This window comes from Trichechus manatus, unplaced genomic scaffold, assembly GCF_000243295.1.
Source record: "Trichechus manatus latirostris isolate Lorelei unplaced genomic scaffold, TriManLat1.0 scaffold00136, whole genome shotgun sequence".
Classification (NCBI taxonomy): Eukaryota; Metazoa; Chordata; class Mammalia; order Sirenia; family Trichechidae; genus Trichechus; species Trichechus manatus.
The window spans coordinates 713,891-735,812 of record NW_004444072.1 but is presented as its reverse complement, the minus strand read 5'-3'; the positions used below and the strand labels follow the sequence as shown (position 1 = coordinate 735,812).

The following is a 21,922-nucleotide window of genomic DNA, read 5'->3' as shown; positions in this document are numbered from 1 at the left end:
CAACTCTTGGATAGTTCTGAATATTAGAGGTTTGAATTCCCTATCAGTTAGGTCTAGTACCTTTTCTTCTCCTGGAAGGTCATCTGCTGTTTTATTTTGGAAACCTACTGGAACCATCCTGTCTTGTTTTTGTAAATGTTTTGATATTGTCTGCTGTCTTCAGGGCATTCAGTGGTTATTTTCCTCGTTTATTGATTGTAGATTTGTTCATTTTGTCATGCTTTTTTGTTTTATTTGGTTATGTCTGAGCAGGCGGGCTGTGTGTTGTTGTTTGCTCGTCTGTGCGCATGATACTTTTCACCTTCTTCCCCAATGGGCAGGGTCAGTCAGTCAGGTATGGTACAGCAGGGCAGGTCCAGCTGAAGGGGAGTTGCTGGGATGGTTTTTTGTTGGCACATACCAGGGCTGACAGTGCAGACTGGGAATCAGTGCAGGGCAGGTTCCAGTAGGTCGTGCCTGTGTTGCTTGGGAGTGTGATGTTCAGCACACGGTGCAGGTAGGCAGGAAGGAGGGGGTAGATTGTGATGTGTGGAGCTAAGATGGGTATGGGGAAGATGACAGCGAGGAGAGAGAAACAGGAGCCAAAGACATACAAACAAAAAAGAGTGCTAAGGGAGCTTGTTATTGGAGTGGGGAGATGAAAGACTGAGAAATGGGGAAAAACAAAAATGAAAAAAAAAACAGTAAAAGAAAAAAATGAATAAATTGAGAAATTGGAAATGAAGAAAGACAAAAAGGGAATAAGAGAGAGAAGAAAACTAAACAAAGAAATGAAAAAAAAGCCAAAAACAGAAAAAAAGAAATGCTCCCAGGGTTTGTCCCTGTGCGTTTGCGCAGAGTAAGGGACTAGCTTCCAAGCCACGTGATATTGCCCGGCTAGAAGGGGGTCCCAAGCCGAGAAAAGAGAAAGAAAACAAACAAATCAAAACAGAACAAATCAGAGCAAACAAACAAAAAAAGTCCTGGTGGGGGGTCCCACCAGCATGGCCACACGGGCCAGGAAGCAGTTTCACAGTCGAGCAGTGTTTCGCAGCCTTTCAGGAAGAAGCAAAGATGGCACACGGAGCCAGGTATTTGAGAGAAAGGAGGGGGAGGTGGTAAGAGGTAAGGAAGAAATCTACAGAAGTGGAAAAAAACAACACCAGCAGCCAACATATGGCACTCAGGGAGCTAGCCAGTGCCGGCGGGTGGAATCCAAGTGGCACTGGGGGGAAGCTCGTGCTTCCCAGCCAATAGACTGTGGTTGCAGGAAGCAGAGGAGGCTAAATGGGGGTGAAGAAGGGTAGGGGGTGGGAAAGCCTATATCATGGGTTACCGGTTGTTCTGTCTCCTGCTGGAAGCTCCGTGAAGCTGCTTCTCATACCTCCTGTTCGCTGATCTCCAACAGGAGTCCAAGATGGCAGATCTGTGCTGTGGTAGCTGATAGGGGACCTCTGCATGTTATCTCTCCTCGCACTCTGTTCTCGGTCAGTTTCTTATTCCGTTTGGTGCTTGGCTGAGTTCTTTATCTCTTCATTTGATGGTTAGGGTTTCAGGATTGACATGTGACTGTGTTTGACTTAGTTTTTCTGATCTTTGCTGTGGAGGGACGGCATGGTGCTTCTGACTATAGTGCCATGTTGCCCAGAAGTCTGGAAAATTTCTTGATTCTCTATTTTGGGAGCTTGCTGAAGCCATCATGGTCTGCCTCTTTATGTGATTTGATATCTAATAAAATTGATGATAACCCAGCTGTAGATATATATACACAGAAACTCTCACACATGTACAAGAAGACATATAAATATGCTTAGGGCACATTGTTTACAATACTGAAAAGATAAAAACAAACCAAATGTTCATTACTTGAAGAATGGATAACACTGGGATTATAAACACCAATTTCATGATAGTGGTGACCTCCATGGGATAGGGAAGGATACACAGGGGTGTCCGTATATTTGTAACGTTGTATTTCTTAAGCTAGAGGCTGGGTACACAGGATGTGTATTCATCTTTATTCCTAGTCATGCATCTGAAAGAGGTCATAAATGTTAAATGTATAAAAAATAAGTGACTAAAACAAATAAATCACACTCAAAGGTTATTATGCAGAAAGAAGCTTAAGGGCTTAAATTCTTCTCCATGAAGATGCCCCTCACCTAGGGTTACACCCCAGTTTGGCTCCACATCTCTAGGACTCAGAGATTCTTGTAGAACGATAATTTTTTGTTTTGCTGACACAGAGAATAGATTAAAAGCAAAACCAAGCAATAAGGTACGATTTAGAAAGCCAAAGCAAGGAGTTGCAATGAATACTAATGGAAAAACAGAAGAAACAAATGAAAACAGAAAACATTAAAATACTGGTACCATGTTTCCTAGGTGACAGCTTCTACCCCGTGGACCACCCGCACGTGTAGAGTTCATTACAGTGCAGAAACACTGTATTATGATTTCTAAACTGTTTTGAGATAAATCTCTTATGCCTCCATAGCACAACATACACCTGTTGCCATTTCCTGGTGCATTTCACACAAAGTAAACATCCTTGCCAGTGATTTAACAAATCCTGATGCCAAACTATGCTGAATTTGCTAAAGAAAGCACAATGGATGAAGACAAAGTGAAAAGAGGAAAACAATGTTCCTTCAGTTTCCTTCCTGCAGAGCTCCCTGCTCTGGTTCTGGGTCTCGCTGACATTAACATGCAGAGGAAAGGTGAATGGCTTGCCAGCCCAAGCTGAAGGCAGAAAGCCAACTGTTCTCTAGGTTATATGGCAACTGGGAAAAACTCCTAGTGCCCGTCAACCGGTAAAAGGCACTAAATCTGTCCCTGACGGCTCAATAATAAAGCTGCTTCTCACTGGTTTTGCTCCCATCCTATCTCTGAGCTTTGGTACTTGGCAGCCCATTAATTTATTGAGAAGCAAACAAAATCCATCTGACCTATTTTATTCAAAGCACCATTTTATTACATTATTTTATTGCCAGCTCTGTTTATGATGAAATATTTCCTACAGCACATTTCCTGCCATTCACTTTGCAATATTGGTTTTATAAATAGTGTTCTACAGAGATTTCCTTTTTTGTTACTGTTGTTGGTTTTGGGTTGATGAAATATGTCTGTGAGACTACTTCTCACAGGTTCAGCTTTAAGACAATCACAAGGATTATTACTGTTTTTCTTAGTTCACTGAAATTAAAACATACTATCAAAATTTCTTGGATCCCTGGTGGCACAGTGGGTAAGAGCTCGGCTGCAAACCGAAAGGTCTGCAGTTCAAATCCACCAGCTGCTCCTTCGAAACCCTTTGGGGCAGTTCTACTCTGTCCTACAGGGTCGCTATGAGTTGGAATTGACTTGACGTCAATGGGTTTGGTTTTTTTTTTTTTTTAATTACAATTTCTGTGCCTAAGGAGTTACTCCCCATAGAAGCTATTTTAAACCTTTATAAAGTATATTTTCTCCAAGCACCAGCACTCTTACTAAAGTGCCTAGCTGCATGGATATTCTCCTTGCCCAGGTGGAAGACAGCCCCTAAACAACTTTGATAACCTTAAATCCAGAACCCATTCTGCTCTTCTCAATACTTTAGTCCTTTCTTTAAAAAAAAATTAGATTTGTTCCTCTTTTGGTATCTTCCTCCTCCTAATGAATGAACAAATATCCATGCCTACTGCCAAACAAAGGGATAAAGAACGTGGTTTTGCCTACAAAGTCTGCACCAACAGCCTTGGGTGAGTTACAACAGAATCCTTGGGAACCGATAATTAGAATTTGATTGAAAAAGAGTTGTTCCTTGTCCCTCTAAACATGGACTCACATCACTTTTGCTGAATCATCAGACCTAAGTGAACAGTGGAACACTGTACCCTGAACTGAAAGGTTCACAGGTGAAAGCAAGTTTAAATAAGCTCAATGACATTGCTTTTTGCTGACTGGCCAGAATTCCGCCAGTTGAGAATTTATCTTTTTGAAAAACCAGTTAATCTGGATTCAGGGGATTTGTCCCATTCAGAGTTCTCAGTGCACTTTGTACTGAGTAAGTAGTTCTCTCACTGATTCTAGAAACACTAAAGTGGACATAAGGTTCTTTGAAATGACTACCTGTTGTATAGATTCGAGCGGCCTATGTCAAACCAACCTTGAACCGTTCCGTGCAAATTAATCAACAGTATTACTTTGGTAACAGTTAGGCAATCATAGATTTAATTATTGCCTGATGTCTTCAGCATGAGTACAGAGCCGTTGTCATTGTAGTTAGGTGCCACCGAGTCAATTCCGACTCATAGCAACCCCATGCGAAAGTAGAACTGCCCCATGGGGTTTTCTAGGCTGTAATCTTTACAGAAGCAGATAGCCAGGTCTTTTCTCCTGCGGAGCCACTGGGTGGGTTTGAACTTCTGACCTTTTGGTTAGCAGCTGAGTGTTTGAACCACTGTGCCACCCTTCAAGCATAGAGCTAGAGCTAGTGGTTCTCAACTCAGGCTGCAAATCAAAATTAGGCAGTTCTGAAAAAAAAAATTACAGCTGCCTAACTTATCCTAACAATCTGATTCAGAAGATCTGAGGTAGGGCCTAAGCAATGTATTTTTTAAAAAAAGTTTTCCAAGTGATGCTGGTGTAATGAGGTCGAGACTGTCACACAGGTTACTGATATAAACAATATTACATGATGGAGGGGGGTGGGGTTCATGCGTCTCAAACGGACAGAATTCACTGTGCCACGAGCTATTTGAAGCCATACGAAGAATGTCATACATCTTTCTGGAACATCAATTTTATTTGACAGGTAAGTACTTTAAAATGTCTTTCTTATTTTGAGTGGTGGTTACACAGGTATATACAATTGTCAAAACTCATCTAACTGGCACTTAAGATCTATGTATTTTATTGTATGCTTATTATACCTCAATAAAAATGTCATTTTATATAGTAAAGCATAGAACAGAATAGAATGCAAGATCAGCATTTATTTATTTATTGGTTGTAAGTGAAAGTTTAGAGTAAATTAGTTTCTCATTAAACAATTAACACACAAATTGTTTTGTGACATTGGCTGCCAACCCCACGATGTGTCAGCACTCTCCTCGTCTCCACCCCAGGTTCCCTGTTTCCATTCATCCAGTTTTCCTGTCCCTTCCTGCGTTCTCATTTTTGCTTTGGGCCTGGTGTGCCCATTTAGTCTCATACCCATGATTGAGCCATGAAGCACATTCCTCACATGTGTTAATGTTTGCCCTGTAAACCTGTCTAATCTTTGGCTGAAGGGTAAACCTTAAGAATGACTTTAGTACTGAGTTAAATGGGTGTCTGGGGGCCGTACTCTTAGAGTTTCTCCAGTGTCTGTCAGACAGCAAGCTTTATCTCTTTCTTTTGTGAATTTGAATTTTGTTCTACATTTTTCTCCTGCTCTGTCCAGGACCATCTATTGTGATCCCTGTCAGAGGAGTTGGTGGTGGTAGCCGGGCACCATCTAGTTGTTCTGCGCTCAGTATGGCGGAGCTTGTGGTAGTTGTGGTTCATTAGTCCTTTGGACGATTCTTTCCCTTGTGTCTTTGGTTTTCTTCATTCTCCTTTGCTCCAACTGGGATGGGACCAGTAGATGTATCTTAAATGGCCACTTGCAGGCTTTTAAGACCCTAGATGCTACTTACCACAGTCAGATGCAGAACATTTTCTTTATAAATTATGTTATGTCAATTGAGCTAGATGTCCCCCGAGACCATGGTCCCCAGCCCTAGCCCAGTAACTCAGTCTCTCAGTGTCATGGATTGAATTATGTCCCCCCAAATATGTGCGTATCAATTTGGCTAGGCCATGATTCCTAGTACTGTGTGGTTGTCCTCCATTTTGTGATTGTTATTTTATGTTAGAGGATTAGGGTGGGATTGTAACACCCTTACTAAGGTCACATTCCTGATCCAATGTAAAGGGAGTTTCCCTGGGCTATGGCCTGCACCACCTTTTATCTCCTGTACGAGATAAAAGGAAAGGGAAGCAGAGAATTGGGGACCTCATACCACCAAGAAAGCAGTGCTGGGAGCAGAGCGCATCCCTTGGACCTGAGGTTCCTGTGCTGAGATGCTCCCAGAACAAGGGAAGACCGATGACAAGGACCTTCCTCCACAGCTGACAGAGAAAGCCTTCCCCTGGAGCTGACGCCTTGAGTTTGGACTTGTAACCTACTATACTGTGAGATAATAAATGTCTCCTTGTTAAAGCCATCCACTTGTGGTATTTCTGTTATAGTAGCACTAGACGACTAAGACACTCAGCGAGTTTGGATGTGTCTGTGAAGCTTCTATGACTTTGCCTTGGTCAAGTTGGGCTGACTTCCCCAGTACTGTATACTGTCTAACTCTTCACCAAAGTTACCACTTATCTACTACCTAGTTAGTGTTTTTCCCTTCCCCCCCACCCTTGTAACCATCAAAGATTGTTTCTTTCTGTGTGTAAACCTTTTCATGAGTTTTTGTAATAGTGGTCTCATACAGTATTTGTCCTTCTGTGATTGACTTATTTCACTCAGCATAATGTCCTTCAGATTCATCCATGTTGTGGGACGTTTCACAGATTCATTATTGTTCTTTACTGTTGCATAGTATTCCATTATGTGTATGTACCACAGTTTGTTTATCCATTCATCTGTTGATGGGCACTTAAGTTGTCTCCATCTTTTTGCTACTGTGAATAATGCTGCGAATGAATATGGGTGTACATATGTCTACTCTTGTGATGGCTCTTATTTCTCTAAGCATGTATTTTTTTTAGATGAACTATAAGCCTTCAAAGATATCTTCCTTAGACGGGCTGCCTTAGGCTAAGCCTTGAGACCCAGGGAGGCAGCCATTTCACTCTCCTCTGCTTGGGGTGGTGGTGGAGGATGAGATGCAGAGGGAAAGACCATTTGGAGTCCCTGGGTGGTGAAAACGGTTAACTCACCTGGCTACTAAGCAAAAGTCCACCCAGAGGTGCCTCAGAAGAAAGGCAGTGTCTTAGTCATCTAGTGCTGCTATAACAGAAATACTACAAGTGGATAGCTTCAACAAAAAGAAATCAAAAAATGGAGGACAACCACACAATACTAGGAATCATGGCCCAGCCAAATTGATACACACACTTTTTGGGGGACATAATTCAATCCATGACAGGCGGCCTGGTGATCTACTTCTGAATAATCAGCCATTGAAGACCCTGTGGAGCACAGTTCTACTCTGACACACATGGGTTTACTTGGGCTTAGAAATTCTTTCACTTCTGATGTTTCTCATTCATTTCACTACCTATGACCTGCTCCTCTCTCTTCTTATCTCTTTGTAAGTCCACATATAACTGGCCTTTTTGCTTAAGAACAGCCCAAATCATCAAAAAAAGAAAAGTTCCACTTTTTGTTACAACTGGAGATTTTATGTTTGTTACTGAGCAGATGGTTTAACAGCTCTGAGGTGGCAGCACCAGCAACTGCATGTTGCAAGCAATTTTTCCCACCCAAAGATGTGTTTTAAAAAGTTATGGACTTCCAGTTTCCAGTCCAGTGTGTAAGGAACTTGGAAGTCATCCTTCCTGTCCTCACAACAATAAAACGCTGAAAATCTGAGAATCAAGAACTCTTCTTAGATCCATCAGAGAACTGAGGTTACACAGCAAACCGCTGCCCCCAAAGCTGGAGAGACAGACTAATAGAAAACTATCGCTTAGCTCACTGGGAGCCAGACCTCCAGCACTGCTGCTGACCTCCACCACCACTGCAGCCACCAGACCCAGTGTCCAGCAGGAATACTTAAAGGGGAACTGATTGTTGGAGACTCAGTGTGGACTACTTTGAGAAAGAAAAAACTCCAGGAGACCCAACCTCACTTTCAAGAGCCACCAGATTTTAATCGTGCCACTAGAGGGGAAGGGGAAACGTAAACATTTTAAAATAGTGCTCTGTTCTTCTCGTCAAGGGCCTGCCCTAGAGGGAAACTGCTCTACCAGAGTCTAGCCATCCTGGGTTTTATCACAGCCCAACTACTGGGATGGTCCCTGAGAGGTGCAAATGGTTTTCACCTAAATGTCTGTGGTTCAAACCCACTCAGTGGTGCTGCAGAAGGCCTGAGATGTGCTTATATAAAGATTACAGCCAAGAACCCTGTGCAACAGTTCTATTCTGTAAGACATGGGGCCATCATGAGTTGGAATCAACTTGACGGCAACGTGTTTAGGTTTTTTTGTTGTTGTTGTTGTTAACCTACTGTGTGGTGCAACTGGTTAAGTGCTCAACTACTAACTGAAAAGTTGGCAGTTCAAATGTACCCAGAGGTGCCTTGGAAGAAAGGCCTGGAAATCTGTTTCCAAAAGGTCAAAACCTTGAAAAGCCTACTGAGTGCAGTTCTACACTGCATACTTGTTTTTTTTTTAACTGACTTGGTGGTTCAGTGGTTGAATTCTCATCTTCCCATGCACGAGACCTGGGTTTGAATCCCTACCAATACACCTCATGCACAGCCACCACCATCCGTCTTTGTATGAAGGGTGTTGCTATGATACTGAACAGGTTTCAGCGGAGCTTCCAGACTAAGATAGACTAGGAAGAAAGGCCTGGTGATCTACTTCTGAAAATCAGCCACTGAAAACCCTATGGGTCACAACCTCTGATCCCCAGCTGCTCATACGATGGCACAGGACTGGGTAGCATTTCATTCTGTTGTGCATGGGGTTGCCATGAGTCAGGGTCAACTTGACGGCAGCTAATAACAACAACAACAAACTTGGAAGAGGGGAAATATCCAGCTCCAGCCACATCTAGACTTCCACTTGGGGGAGGAGAACTGCCAAACTCCAGCCCCCTTTTAACCTTCAATGCAGGGGGAAAGGAAACACCCAACTCCAGGCCCCTCTAGCCTCCTTGTTTCACCTAAAGGATGGGGGCGGGGGGAGTTAAGAAGCACCTGTGAAGGTCACAACCCAGGGACACAGGCTCACTAAAAGACTAAGACCTAATCATAGGATAGAACGCTTTCCCTCCTCCCACACCTACCACCACATCAACATCAACAGAACTTTACAACGGAAAGCACCTCAGTTCCTCTTACCCTGCACTTCTCACTCGGTTTTCAACAAAAAATTACAAGGCATGCTAAAATGCAAAACACACAGCCTGAAGTGTCAGAGCAGAGATAAGAATCAGACACAGATATGGCAGAGATGTTCTAATGAACAGATCAGGAATTTAAAGTAACGTATTAATATACTAAAGGCTCCAACGGAAAAGGTGGACATGTAAGAACAGATGGATAATCTAAGCAGAGAGAATTGAACTCTTCTTTGAGTAAGAAATACTCAAAAGGAAATGTGAGAAATCAAAAACACTAACAGAAATGAAGAATGTCTTGATGAGCTCGTAAGTAGACTGGACACAGCGAAGGAAAGAATCAGTGATCTTGAAGATGTGTTAGTAGAAACTTCCCAAACTGAAAAGCAAACAGAAAAGAGACTGGGGGAAAAAGGAATAAAATATTCAAGAACTGTGGGACAATTACATAAGGTATAGCATGTGTAATGGGAACACTAGAAGAAGAGAGACAGGAATAGAAGAAATATTTGAAATAATAATGGCTGAGATTTTTCCAAAATTATTGACACTAAACCACAGATCCAGGAAGCTCAGAGAACACTAAGCAGGATATATAGCTAAAAAAATCTACACCTAGGTTTATCATATTCAAACTGCAGAAAACCAGAGAAAAATCTTGGAAGAAGCTAAAGGAAAAAGTTATGGTGCTGGGGCTGGTTGCAGGTGGGGACTGAATCTAAGAATTATGAAAAGCCACATTTCCTGACTTTGAAAAGACAGAGTAATGTGGATTAGCTGCAAAGGTTAGAGAAAACATGTCTCAAAACTAATGAGGTTCATTGGATCTTTCTCTGCTTTTGAGACCTAAGGAGGGAAGAGTGGACAGAGGGTAGGATTTGGGAGCCAGAAGCAAAGTCTGGGTCTAATGACTCCGGGCAAGTTACTCTTTTCGATGTCTGAATTCCTCGGCCTTATACGGATTTAAGTAACGTACAATACTATGGTTTAAAGCCTAGAAAACACAGCAGAGTGGGGCGAGGCATGACCATATGATCCAAAGGTAATCACTTCCGCCAACAGCACAACGCGCTGCAGCTCACCTCAAGACCCAGCAGCCTTCGCAGAGCCTGTCGGCAGATCCAAGAGCGGACCGGGGGCGGGCCCCGGAACGCGTGCTCCCGCGCCAGGCCCACTCCAAGCCCTCATTCAGCCCCCGACTCTGCGCATGCAACACTCGCCTTTTGAGGCCCCGAAAAGGGTTGGGATGGTAAGAGGTTCAGAGAGGACGGCGACAACGACGCCCCGAGACTACCAAAGGTCGGCTTCTTACCTGCTAAGTTGCCGCCTCCTGCTAGTCCCGCCTCCTCTGACACTCTGACCCCACGAATGGAGGAGCTGAGAGGAGAACAAGGTTCTGATTGGAGAAAGAGTACGTTTACAGTCTCGCCTCCCCTTGCGAGCGGGCTGATTTTAGCCCCGCCTCTTCCCTCCTGATGTTTAAAGCGGTTGGTTGCCCTCTTTCTGTTAGTCAGAGAGGCGGTCCGACAATTGGTTCGCGGGCGTCTTCGAGGTTTCTTTCGCAGAGTGATTGTGTCAGTTTGGCTGTTGGCGGCGGGAGTGCCTTTTACTTTTAGGTAGAAGATGCCGGAAAGCAGTCTCGCAGAGCGCGGCGACAGGAGCGAGGAGCAGGTGTCTGGTGCTAAAGTCGTAGCCCAGGCCTTGAAAACCCAAGTACGAGTGACTCACCTTGGTCTTATAAAAGGCTCTTACGGAAGCCGGCGAGGGCTTGGGGTTGTCTTGGAAACGAGGAACGCGGGAAGTGGTTTGCGGCAGAGTTTTTCGTTTAGTGACCAGGAGGGAGGGAAGGAAGGGTATCGCGGGCACCGGGCGTTTATTTCTCTGTTCTCCGGCCCCCAGGGTGTGGAGTACGTGTTTGGTATCGTAGGCGTCCCAGTGACCGAAATCGCCGTGGCAGCGCAGGGGCTGGGCATCTGGTACATCGGCATGAGGAATGAGCAAGCGGTAAGTATGAACGCAGGGAGTCAAATGGATTATTGGGAATAATCAATAATAATGGCAAATGGTCATTGAAACACTTAGACAGCACTTGCCACTGTTGCTGTGCTTTACACGTATTAATCAAAACAATCGTATGAGGCTAAAACTATTGTTAATCCTAGTTAACAGATGAAAAGTGAGACAGAGATTAAGTAACTTGCCCAAGGTGACACAGCTGATAGTGGCAGAGCCAGCATTTGAACCCAGGCATTCTAGATCCAGAGTCCATGCTCTTAACCACTGTGCCGCATTGTATTCTGCAAAGTCTAGAGTGTCAGAATTGGAAGAGACAATTTCCCAGTCAGAATTGGAGCGCCCTGTAGTTCACTGTCACACTTCATTGTTGTTAGGTGCCCTCAGGTCGCTTCCGACTCATAGCGACCCTGTGTACAACAGAATGAAACACTGCTCTGTCCTGCGCTGTCCTCATGATGGTTGTTATGCTTGAGCCCATTGTTGCAGGCACTGTGTCACTCCATCTTGCTGAAGGTCTTCCTCTTTTTTGCTGACCCTGTACTTTACCAAGCATGATATCCTTCTCTAGCGACCAGTCCCTCCTGATAGCATGTCCAAAGAATGTGAGACAGAGTCTCACCATCCTCACTTCTAAAGAGCATTCTGGCTGTACTTCTCCCAAGACAGCCTATTTCTGTGAATTATTTGTATATGGTCTGACTTCTCCTGTGTTATGTACCTGGTACTGTCCTACTTACCTATGGGAGACAGGGGCTGTAAAGAAGGAATGAGGTTTAGTCTTGACTTTCCAGTTGATCAAAGTCTGGGAGGGTGAGGGCAAGACATACAGAAAAAGCTTATCTGGTTTAATAAGTCTCATGGTAAATGTGCATATAAGGAACAACAGTAGCGCAGAGGGAGTTATCAGTTCTCTATGACTGGGACAAAGAATATTACTTATAGAGGTAATGTTTGTTCATGCTGGTCCATCAAGGTATCTCAAAAGCATGGGCTGTGAGACCGGATGGGTAGGCTGAGGGGAGGTTGTGGAGAGTCTTCTCTAGCTGGAAGAGGAGTTAGGACTTTATTCAATAGGCAATAGAGAGACTTTAAAGGTTTTTCTAAACAAGTGGAAGATTGTACATCAGTAAGATGATTTTGAAGGTAGTACAGAGTATGGAGGTCCCTGGGTGGCACAAATGGCTTGTGTTTGACTGCTAACCTAAAAGTTGGCGGTTCAAACCCACCCAGCAGTGCCGTGGAAGAAAGGCCTGGTGATCTGCTTCCATAAAGACTACAGCCAAGAAAACCCTTGGCTGTAGTCTTTATGGAAGCAATTCTACTCTGTAATACATCGGGTTGCCATGAGTGAGAATCAACTCAGTGGCAGTGGGGGTTGTTGTTTGTTATTTTTTGATAGATTATGGATTAGAGGGGAGGAGCCAGAAGACGGAATCCAGCTTGAAGTTTTATTTCAGTCTCTATTAACTTAGTTGGAGGATCCCTGGGTGGCACAGACAGTTAAGCGCTCAACTACTAGCTGAAAGGTTGGTGGTTCGAACCCAGCCAGAGGCAACTTGGAAGACAGGCCTGGTGATCTGCTTCTGAAAGGTCACAGCTTTGAAAACCCTATGGAGCAGTTCTACTCTGTACCCATGGGGTCGCCATGAGTCAGAATGGACTTGATGGCAACTGACAACAGCAACAAACTTGGCTGAGGGCTCCTTTGGTCCCACGTGCTGTGTTGGACCCTGGATATAGAGATGAATGAGACATAGTTTCTTGTCCTTGAGATGCTTATAACCTACCTGTAGAGACAGACACAGACAGTTTCACTGTAATGTGTAAAGTGCTGGGAAAGAGATGTGTCCAGGGTGCTGTGGGAGCCCAGAGAAGGGGCACCCAGCTCAGCCTAGGACTTCAGGGAAGGTTTCCCGCAGGAGATCATGCCTGAGCTGTCTTGAAAGATGACTAGGCGTGAACCAGCTAGGGAGGAGAGGACAGGCTCTTCTGGAGATGATCCCTGGGTTTGGGGCCTGTGTAACCAGCTGGGTGGATTGTGGTGCCACTGATTGAGCATGGAAGTACAGATGGAAGAGCTGACTTTAGAGGGGAAAGGTAATGAGTTCAATTTTGCATACAGTGAGTTTGAGGCGCCGGTGAGACACCCCTGTGCGTATGTCCCTCAGGCAACCTGACTCTGCAGGATTCAAAGGAAGACTTAACTAGCATCTGAACTAAGTAGTGACACAGTGATGATTAAGAGAATGTGAGAAGAGATCCAGAAGCCATTCAGAAGACAGAATAGGGCTTGGTGGCTGATTGCATGTTTGTGCTGAAGAGAAAGAGTTGGATGTGACTTGACAGTCTCATCAAATACATGCAGAGTAATCAAGACGTATATTGACCAGACCAAATTTCAGGAAGTTAGTAGTCATTGAGCACTTACTATGTGCCCAACGCCGTTCTGAGTGCTTTACATGTATTAATAAATGTCATCCTTACAGTAATGCTATGAGTTAATTCATTTTATAGATGAGGAAATCAAGATACAGAAAGTAACTTGCCAAAATTACGTAGTAGAAAGTAGGAGAACTGGGATTTGAATCAAAGCCAGTTAGTTCCAGAGTTTGCCCTCTTAAGTGCTGTACATATTATTCTGCCTGTGAGTGGAGGTAATTTGGTAGAGAAACAGATTTTTTATGATCATAAAACCAATTCCCCTTCAGTTTTGTAACATCTAATGTTAGAGGTGCATACCTTTTGTTATATGGTGTTGTAAATTTTGCATTGTGTAGCAACATGTCTTAACCCGTTTTAAAAAGTGGACGTGATTCTCAGTGTCTCAATAAGTGTTTTTATTGCATCAGATATTTTGTTTTATGCACTTTCATATCTCAAAAAACACCCGTTGCTGTGGAGTCAATTCTGACTCATAGTGACCCTATAGGACAGTGTAGAACTGCCCCATAGGGTTTCCATGGAGCGGCTGGGGGATTCCAGCTACCGATCTTTTGGTTAGCAGTCAAACGCTTACCCACTGCGCCTTCATATCTCAAGAGTTCTCTTATTCTCCTGTGTGAATTTGACCTTATGTGTAAAAGGGAAAAGAGAGAGCCAATGATTGGCCAGTAGAGAGTAGCACTACAGAAGAAAAGCAGAGACTTTTTGCAGCTTCTTAGTTGGGCATACGTGGTGGTGTCAGTTAAGATTATGATTCATAAAAATTTATTTTTATTTTTTGTATTGGTATCCTTCATGTGGATTTGGAGGAGCCCTGGTGGCGCAGTGGTTAAATCACACGGCTGCTAACTGAAAGGTGGGTGGTTCGAACCCACCAGCTGCTCTGCTGGAGAAAGATGTGGCAGTCTGCTGCCATAAAGATTGCAGGCTTGGAAACACTGTGGGCAGTTCTGCTGTGTCCTATAGCGTAGCTAAGAGTTGGAATCGACTCAACAGCAGTGGGTTTGGTTTTTTTTTTAAATGTGCATTTAAGTTCAGTATACCATGTTTAAAGTTAAATGAAAGTTAGAAAGTACCCAACTTAAATTATTATTTCTGTAAAAATGCAAAGCAATACTACTGGGAGAAATGATATCCCAGACGAAGAAGGATGTATTTAAGAGGGCATTTGGCATTTTTGCAGGTTATCTTGTATTTATATAATGTAGTGCCTCCTCGTGCTTCCTGATTATGAGCTGAAATGCAGCATAAAATTAAAAATAAACCGTATGCAAGCCATTAAGGAAGTCTCAACAAATTTCCAAGAATTGAAAACATTACAGTGTATGTAAATTGAAAATCAATTAAAAATTAATAACAGAAAGATAACCATAAAATCTCCAAATGTTTGAAAATTAAGCAACACGTGTTGGTATTTTATAAATAGTTAAAAGATTAATAAAATCAGTAAACCTCAAGCAAAACGAGTCAAGAACAAAAGAAAAACACAAATTACCAATATCAGAAATGTTGTTGTTAGGTGCCATGGAGTTGGTTCCGACTCATAGTGACCCTGTGTACAACAGAACGAAACACTGCCCTGTCCTGCACCATCCTCACAGTCGTTGTTATGCTTGAGCCCATTGTTGCAGCCACTGTGTCACTCCATCTCGCTTAGGGTCTTGCTCTTTTTTGCTGACCCTCTACTTTACCAAGCATGATGGACTTCTTCAGGGACTGATTGCTCCTGATAACATGTCCAAAGTATGTAAGATGTAGTCTTGTCATCCTTGCTTCTAAGGAGCATTCTGGTTGTACTTCTTCCACGACAGATTTGTTCATTCTTTTGGCAGTCTGTGGTATATTCGATATTCTTTGCCAATACCATAATTCAAAGGCATCAATTCCTCTTTGGTCTTCCTTATTCATCATCAGCTTTCGCATGCATATGAGGCAATTGAAAACACCATGACTTGGGTGAGGAGCACCTTAGTCTTCAAGGTGACATCTTTGCTTTTCAGCACTTTAAAGAGGTCTTTTGCAGCAGATTTGCCCAATGTAATTGTGTCTTGATTTCTGGACTGCTGCTTCCATGGGTGTTGATTGTGGATCCAAGTAAAATGAAATCCTAGACAACCTCAATCTTTTCTCCGTTTATCATGACATTGCTTTTTGGTCCAGTTGTGAGGTTTTTTGTTTCCTTTATGTTGAGGTGTAATCCATACTGAAGGCTGCAGTCTTTGATTTTCATCAGTAAGTGCTTTAAGCCCTCTTCATTTTCAGCAAGCAAGGTTGTGTCATCTGCGTATCGCAGGTTGTTAATGAGTCTTCCTCCAATCCTGATGCCCCGTTCTTCTTCATGTAGTCCAGCTTCTTGGATTATTTGATTGAATAGGTATGGGGAAAGGATACAACCCTGACGTACGCCTTTCCTGACTTCAAACCACACAGTATCCCCTTGTTCTGTTTGAACAACTGCCTCTTGATCTGTATACAGGTTCTGCATGAGCCCAATTAAGTGTTCTGGAATTCCCATTCTTTGTAATGTTATCCATAATTTGTTATGATCCACACAATCGAATGCCTCTGCATAGTCAATAAAACACAGGTAAACATCTTTCTGGTGTTCTCTGCTTTCAGCCAGGATCCATCTGACATCAGCAATGATATCCCTTGTTCCAAGTCCTCTTCTGAATCCGGCTTGAATTTCTGGCAGTTCCCTGTCAATGTACTGCTGCAGCCACTTTTGAATGGTCTTCAGCAAAATTTTACTTGCATGTGATATTAATGATATCATTTGATAATTTCCACATTTGTTTGGATCACCTTTCTTGGGAATAGGCATAAATATGGATCTCTTCCAGTTGGTTGGCCAGGTAGCTGTCTTCCAGATTTCTTGGCATAGACAAGTGAGCACATCCAGCCCTGCATCCATTTGTTGAAACATCTCAGTTGGTATTCTGTCAGTTCCTGGAGCCTTGTTTTTCACCAGTGCCTTCAGTGCAACTTGGACTTCTTCCTTCAGTACCAGTAGTTCCTGATCATATGCTACCTCTGTAATGGTTGAATGTTGGCCAGTTCTTTTTGGTATAGTAATTCTGTGTATTCCTTCCATCTTTTTTTGATGCTTCCTGCGTTGTTTAATATTTTCCTTGTAGAATCTTTCAGTATTGCAACTTGAGGCTTGAATTTTTTCTTAATTTCTTTCAGCTTGAGAAATGCCGAGCGTGTTCTTTTCTTTTGGTTTTCTATCTCCAGCTCTTTGCGCATGTCATTATAATACTTTACTTTGTCTTCTCGAGCTGACCTTTGAAATCTTCTGTTCAGCTCTTTTGCTTCATCATTTTTACCTTTCACTTTAGTTACTTGACGTTTAAGAGTAAGTTTAAGAGTCTCTTCTGACATCCATTTTGGTCTTTTCTTTCTTTCTTGTCTTTTTAATGACCTCTTGGCTTTCTTCACATATGATGTCCTTGATGTCATTCCACAACTTGTTTCATCTTTTGGTCATTAGTGTTCAACGTGTCAAATCTGTTCTTGAGATGGTCTCTAAATTCAGGTGGGACATATTGAAGATTTTACTTTGGTTCTCATGGACTTGTTTTCATTTTCTTCAGCTTCAACTTGAACTTGCAGTTGATGGTCTGTTCCGCGGTCAGCCGCTGGCCTTCTTGTGATTGATGATACTGAGCTTCTCTATCGTTTCTTTCCACAGGTGTAGTCAGCTTGATTCCTGTGTATTCCATCTGGTGAGGTCCAGGTGTATAGTCACTTTGTGTGGTTGAAAAAAGATATTTTCAACAAATAGGTCATTGGTCTTGCAAAATTCTATCATGCAATCTCCCACGTTGTTTCTATCACCATGGCCGTATTTTCCAGCTACTGATCCTTCTTTGTTTCCAACTTTCACATTCCAATCATCAGTAATTATCAGTGCATCTTGACTGCATGTTTGATCAATTTCAGACTGCAGAAGTTGGTAAAAATCTTCATTGGCATTAGTGTTTGGTGCATAAGTTTGAATAATAGTTGTATTAACTGGTCTTCCGTGTAGACAGTTGGATATTATTGTATCACTGACAGTGTTGTACTTCAGAATAGATTGTGAAATGTTCTTTTTGATGATGAAGCAATGCCGTTCCTCTTCAAGTTATCATTCTCGGCATAGTAGACTATATGATGGTCTGATTCAAAATGGCCAATACCCGGCCGTTTCATCTCACTAATGCCTAGGATATTGATGTTTATGCGTTCCATTTCATTTTTGACAATTTCCAATTCTCCTAGATTCAGGAATGAAAATGGGAAAATGGGGATATTGCTACAGATTCTAATTAACTAACGGGTTGAAGAAGAAATTACAGTGAAAAATAGAAAATATTTTGAATTAAATGATATGGAATATAGCTAACACAGTTCTTAGGGGGAGTAGCTCTAAATGAATCTGTTAGTAAAGAAGATGAAAAACCAATGCTGTAAACTTACATTCCAAGAAAAAGAAAAGCAAACTAAACCAAAAATGGAGAGAGTTAAATAGTAAATATAAGAGCAGAAATTAATGAAATTGAAAGCAAATCAATAGCAGCAAAAATCAACAAAGCCAAAAATTAGTTCTTTGAAAAGATTAGTAAAATTGATAAATCCGTATTAAGACTGTTGACGAATAAAAGGAAGAAAATACATAGCACCAATACCAGGAATAAAAATGAAAACATTCCTACTGATCCTGCAGATATTTAAAAAAACTGTAAGAGGATATTATGAACAACATAGAAGAAATGGAGAAATTTCTTGAAAAACTAAAAACTAGATTAGGAACCTAAACCATTATTTGAAATTTATGGGTCGATGATTCCTTGATAAAATTGGAAGCATTTCAGTTCCTCATTTACCATTAGATTCTGTTCGCTTGCTTGAAACCAAAAACCAAACCCATTGCTGTTGAGTCAATTCTGGCTCATAGCAACCCTATAGACTTTATAGGACAGAGTAGAACTGCTCCATAGGGTTTCCGGGGAGCAGCTGGTGGGTTTGAACTGCCGACCTTTTGGTAACAGCCATAGCTCTTAACCACTGTGTCACCAGGGCTCCATTCTCTTGCTTAGTAGTAAATCATTCTCATACACAGACTATAAGGATCCCAGTATGTTTAAGTCCTGGTGTTCTTTCTTTGTAGGCTTGTTATGCAGCTTCTGCTATTGGATATCTGACAGGCAGGTGAGCAAAAATCTATTTTTTTTTTTCAATTACTTTAATATTTTTGGGTAGAAGTCTTATATTTCTCAGGTAAATAATTAGCTGCTTTTAAAAGATTATAGAAGATGTTATTAATGAAGAAAAAGAAGGAAATTTTCTCTGAGGTTCAGTTCAAAGGATGATAATACATACCAGAAAAGAGTGTTTTAGTATGGAACACATTGCCATTTGCAGGGTGAACCACTGATGGTCAGATGCATCTTGCCTTGACTTGGATCTCATAACCACCCCAGCATGCTTCATACGAAAGTGCTCAGCTCAAAAACATGATTGGGGGGGCTTGTTCCACAGATTTTATAGTGTGTAGCCTTGTTACCTAATCACTCACCCTTCTCTTAATTAAAAATTTAAAAAAAAAAAGTCCATTTTAGAAAACTTGGAAAATACAGAAGAGTATAAGGAAGAAAAGTAAAATCACACATAATCCCACAACTGTTAATATTTGTATATAATTTCTTCATCTTTTTATTTCTACACACATATCTTTTCAAAGCAGAATCTGGACTGATACTATAATCTGTATCATCTTTTTTCACTTATGTCAGCTTTAATAAAATTTTCTTTCCAAAAATGAAATTAGTAATTAAATACTAAAAAATATAAAGTAATAAAGTCCCAAAGCCTGTTTGCACCTACTTAAACAGATTAGTCCTTCTTGTCTGATAGGAACCTTCTGAATTTGAGCTTGAGGAAAATAGGCCATCCAAATAACAATATCTTGACCATTTTCTGTCACCTTATTTACAGGTGAACAGTTTGGCCCGGAAACCTTTCAATACAGAGTCATTGATACCTTAGTCTACAAAATGACAGGAATAACGATTAGGGAGTAGTGAAGAGTTTATGCTTTTAAAAAACTTTTTTACTTGAATGTACTTCTAGAACTGCACTGTCCAGCATGGTAGCCACTAGCCACATGTGGCTATTTACATTTGAATTTAAATTCATTAAAATTAAATATTTAAACTATAGTTTCTCAATTGCACTAGTCAGTATCAAGCATGACTACCCTATCAGACTGTGTAGCTATATAACATCTCCATTATTGCAGAGAATTCTATTAGATAACACTGTTCTAGAAGTTTAATTTACTCGGTGATAGTTAAGGTTCTTTTAAAGAGTATCTTAACTAGAGCTTCTAAAGAAATTACTTTATAAAAAAGTTGCATCCAGGGTAAAGCATCCATGTTCCATAAAAAGAGGTTTGGGACATAGCACACTCCATTTCAGAATTACTTTTGTATCAAAGATCAATTGACATTATATTTATTTGATAAGAAATGAAAAAGCTTTTTTTACCCCCAGACAAATTTACTCAGCAGTAAAAAAAATTGCTCTGTATGCAGTCCACTTTATTTAGCCCCAATATAAACCCATTGCCGTCAAGTCAATTCTGACTCATAGCGACCCTGTAGGACAGAGTACAACTACCCCATAGGGTTTCCTAGGAGCAGCTGGTGGATTCGAACCACTGACCTTTTGGTTAGCAGCCGAGCTCTTAACCACTGCAACACCAGGGCTCCTTTTAGCCCCAGTACAATAGGCTAGTGAAACACAATGTGAAGATGCTGTCTTACTTATTGAAGGAAGAGTGATGTAATCTTTTTCTTGTTTTTTTATTGAAATAATACTCTAATTTTTGTTTTAACCAATTGTAGTAAAGACCTGTATGTCCTTCTCAATCAGTTGTTATATTTGACTTGCTTTTAATACATTCTGTTTTGCTTCTAGGCCAGGAGCATGCCTTGTGGTTTCTGGCCCAGGTCTCATCCACGCCTTGGGTGGTATGGCAAATGCAAACATGAACTGTTGGTAATCAAATCATTATTGAAAACCTTCTCTTAAAACTGCACTGATTTTACTGAGTGGAGTAAGCACTGATCTGAGCTGAGATGGCTTAGTTAAGGCCACAGTGCTTAACTTCCTCATCCTGCTGAGCAGGTTTGATGCTGTATCTTATCTGACGCAGATTTTGTGGAGATAATTAAAACAGTATTTTCTATGGCTAAATGCAGAGACATAAAGTTCTTAGGAAGAATGTTGATACCAGTATTTCTGCCTCACATACTTTTGAAGCTTCTGGAACCATAGACTTGAACTCTAAGGACTATTGGAGATTTCCCATCCCTGTATATTACAGATAAAGAAATGAGGCTCAAAGAGATTAAATGGCATCTTGGTATTGTTGCTAATTTTTTTTTTTCTTCATGAAGTAATTGGCATATCTAATAAAAATAAAATTCTGGGTGTGTAATATGTATATACTTTATAAATATGAATATATATTTATACGTGTGTGTATATGTATACTTACTGATTTTAAACTTCTTATTCGGAAATAGTTTAAAAAACTTGCAGAAAAGTTTCAAGAGTAAGGATAAATAGTACAAAGAACACTTGTATATACTGTTATTCAGTTTCACTTATTGTTAACATTTTATCTCATTTGCTTTATCATTTGTTCTTTCTGGGTGGATGGATACATAGATACACAGATAAATATTTAGGTAGATAAACCAAAACCAAACCAAACCCATTGCTGTCAAGTCATTCGGACTCATAGGGACCCTATAGAACAGAGTAGAACTGTCTCATAGGGTTTCCAAGGCTATAATCTTTATGAAAGCAGAGTGCCACATCTTTCACCCGCAGAGTGGTTGGTGGGTTCAAACTGCCAACCTTTTGGTTAGCAGTTGAGCACTTTAACCACTGTGCTACCAGGGCTCCTAGGTAGGTGATACCCACACAGAATATTTTTTTCTGAACCATTTGAGGATGGAGCTCTCTACCCCTCAATACTTCAGTATATCTTGAATAGAATAGAGGTGTTCTCCAGAGTACAGTTAGGAACTCAGTTAAATTTAGCATTGATATAATACTTTTTATCTAATCTGCTGTCTATATTCTAATTTTGTCAATTGACCCAATAATGTCCTTTATAAAGAGCGTTATTTTTTTCTCCAGCACAGGATCTAGTCTTGAGTAATGCATTGCATGTAATTGTCATGTCTCTTTAGCCTCCTTAAATTTGGAACATTTGTTGAGGACCATTTTATATCATTATGGACTACGATATATATATTTACATTTTTTATTGTACTTTAGATGAAGGTTTACAGAACAAATAGTTTCTCATTAAACAGTCAGTACACATATTGTTTTATGACATTG

At 41.2% G+C, this 21,922-nt stretch overlaps 1 protein-coding gene across 4 annotated transcripts in view; it reads left to right on the top strand.

Annotated features, from left to right (window-relative positions):
• The first annotated feature begins 10,538 nt into the window (after positions 1–10,538).
• The window catches only part of HACL1 (2-hydroxyacyl-CoA lyase 1), a 42,307-nt gene continuing 30,923 nt past the window's right edge, over positions 10,539–21,922 (top strand). Inside the window, exons 1-4 of one of the 4 annotated variants that reach the window (XM_004385269.3) lie at positions 10,539–10,771; positions 10,958–11,062; positions 18,672–18,712; positions 20,483–20,563. In XM_004385269.3, the coding sequence (XP_004385326.1) occupies positions 10,682–10,771; positions 10,958–11,062; positions 18,672–18,712; positions 20,483–20,563 (317 nt within the window). In that variant the 5' untranslated portion in view covers positions 10,539–10,681. Of the gene's footprint in view, positions 10,772–10,957; positions 11,063–18,487; positions 18,713–20,482; positions 20,564–21,922 lie in introns of those variants that run through there. The other 3 variants (XM_004385266.3, XM_023739518.1, XM_023739517.1) reach the window with 3 other exon arrangements.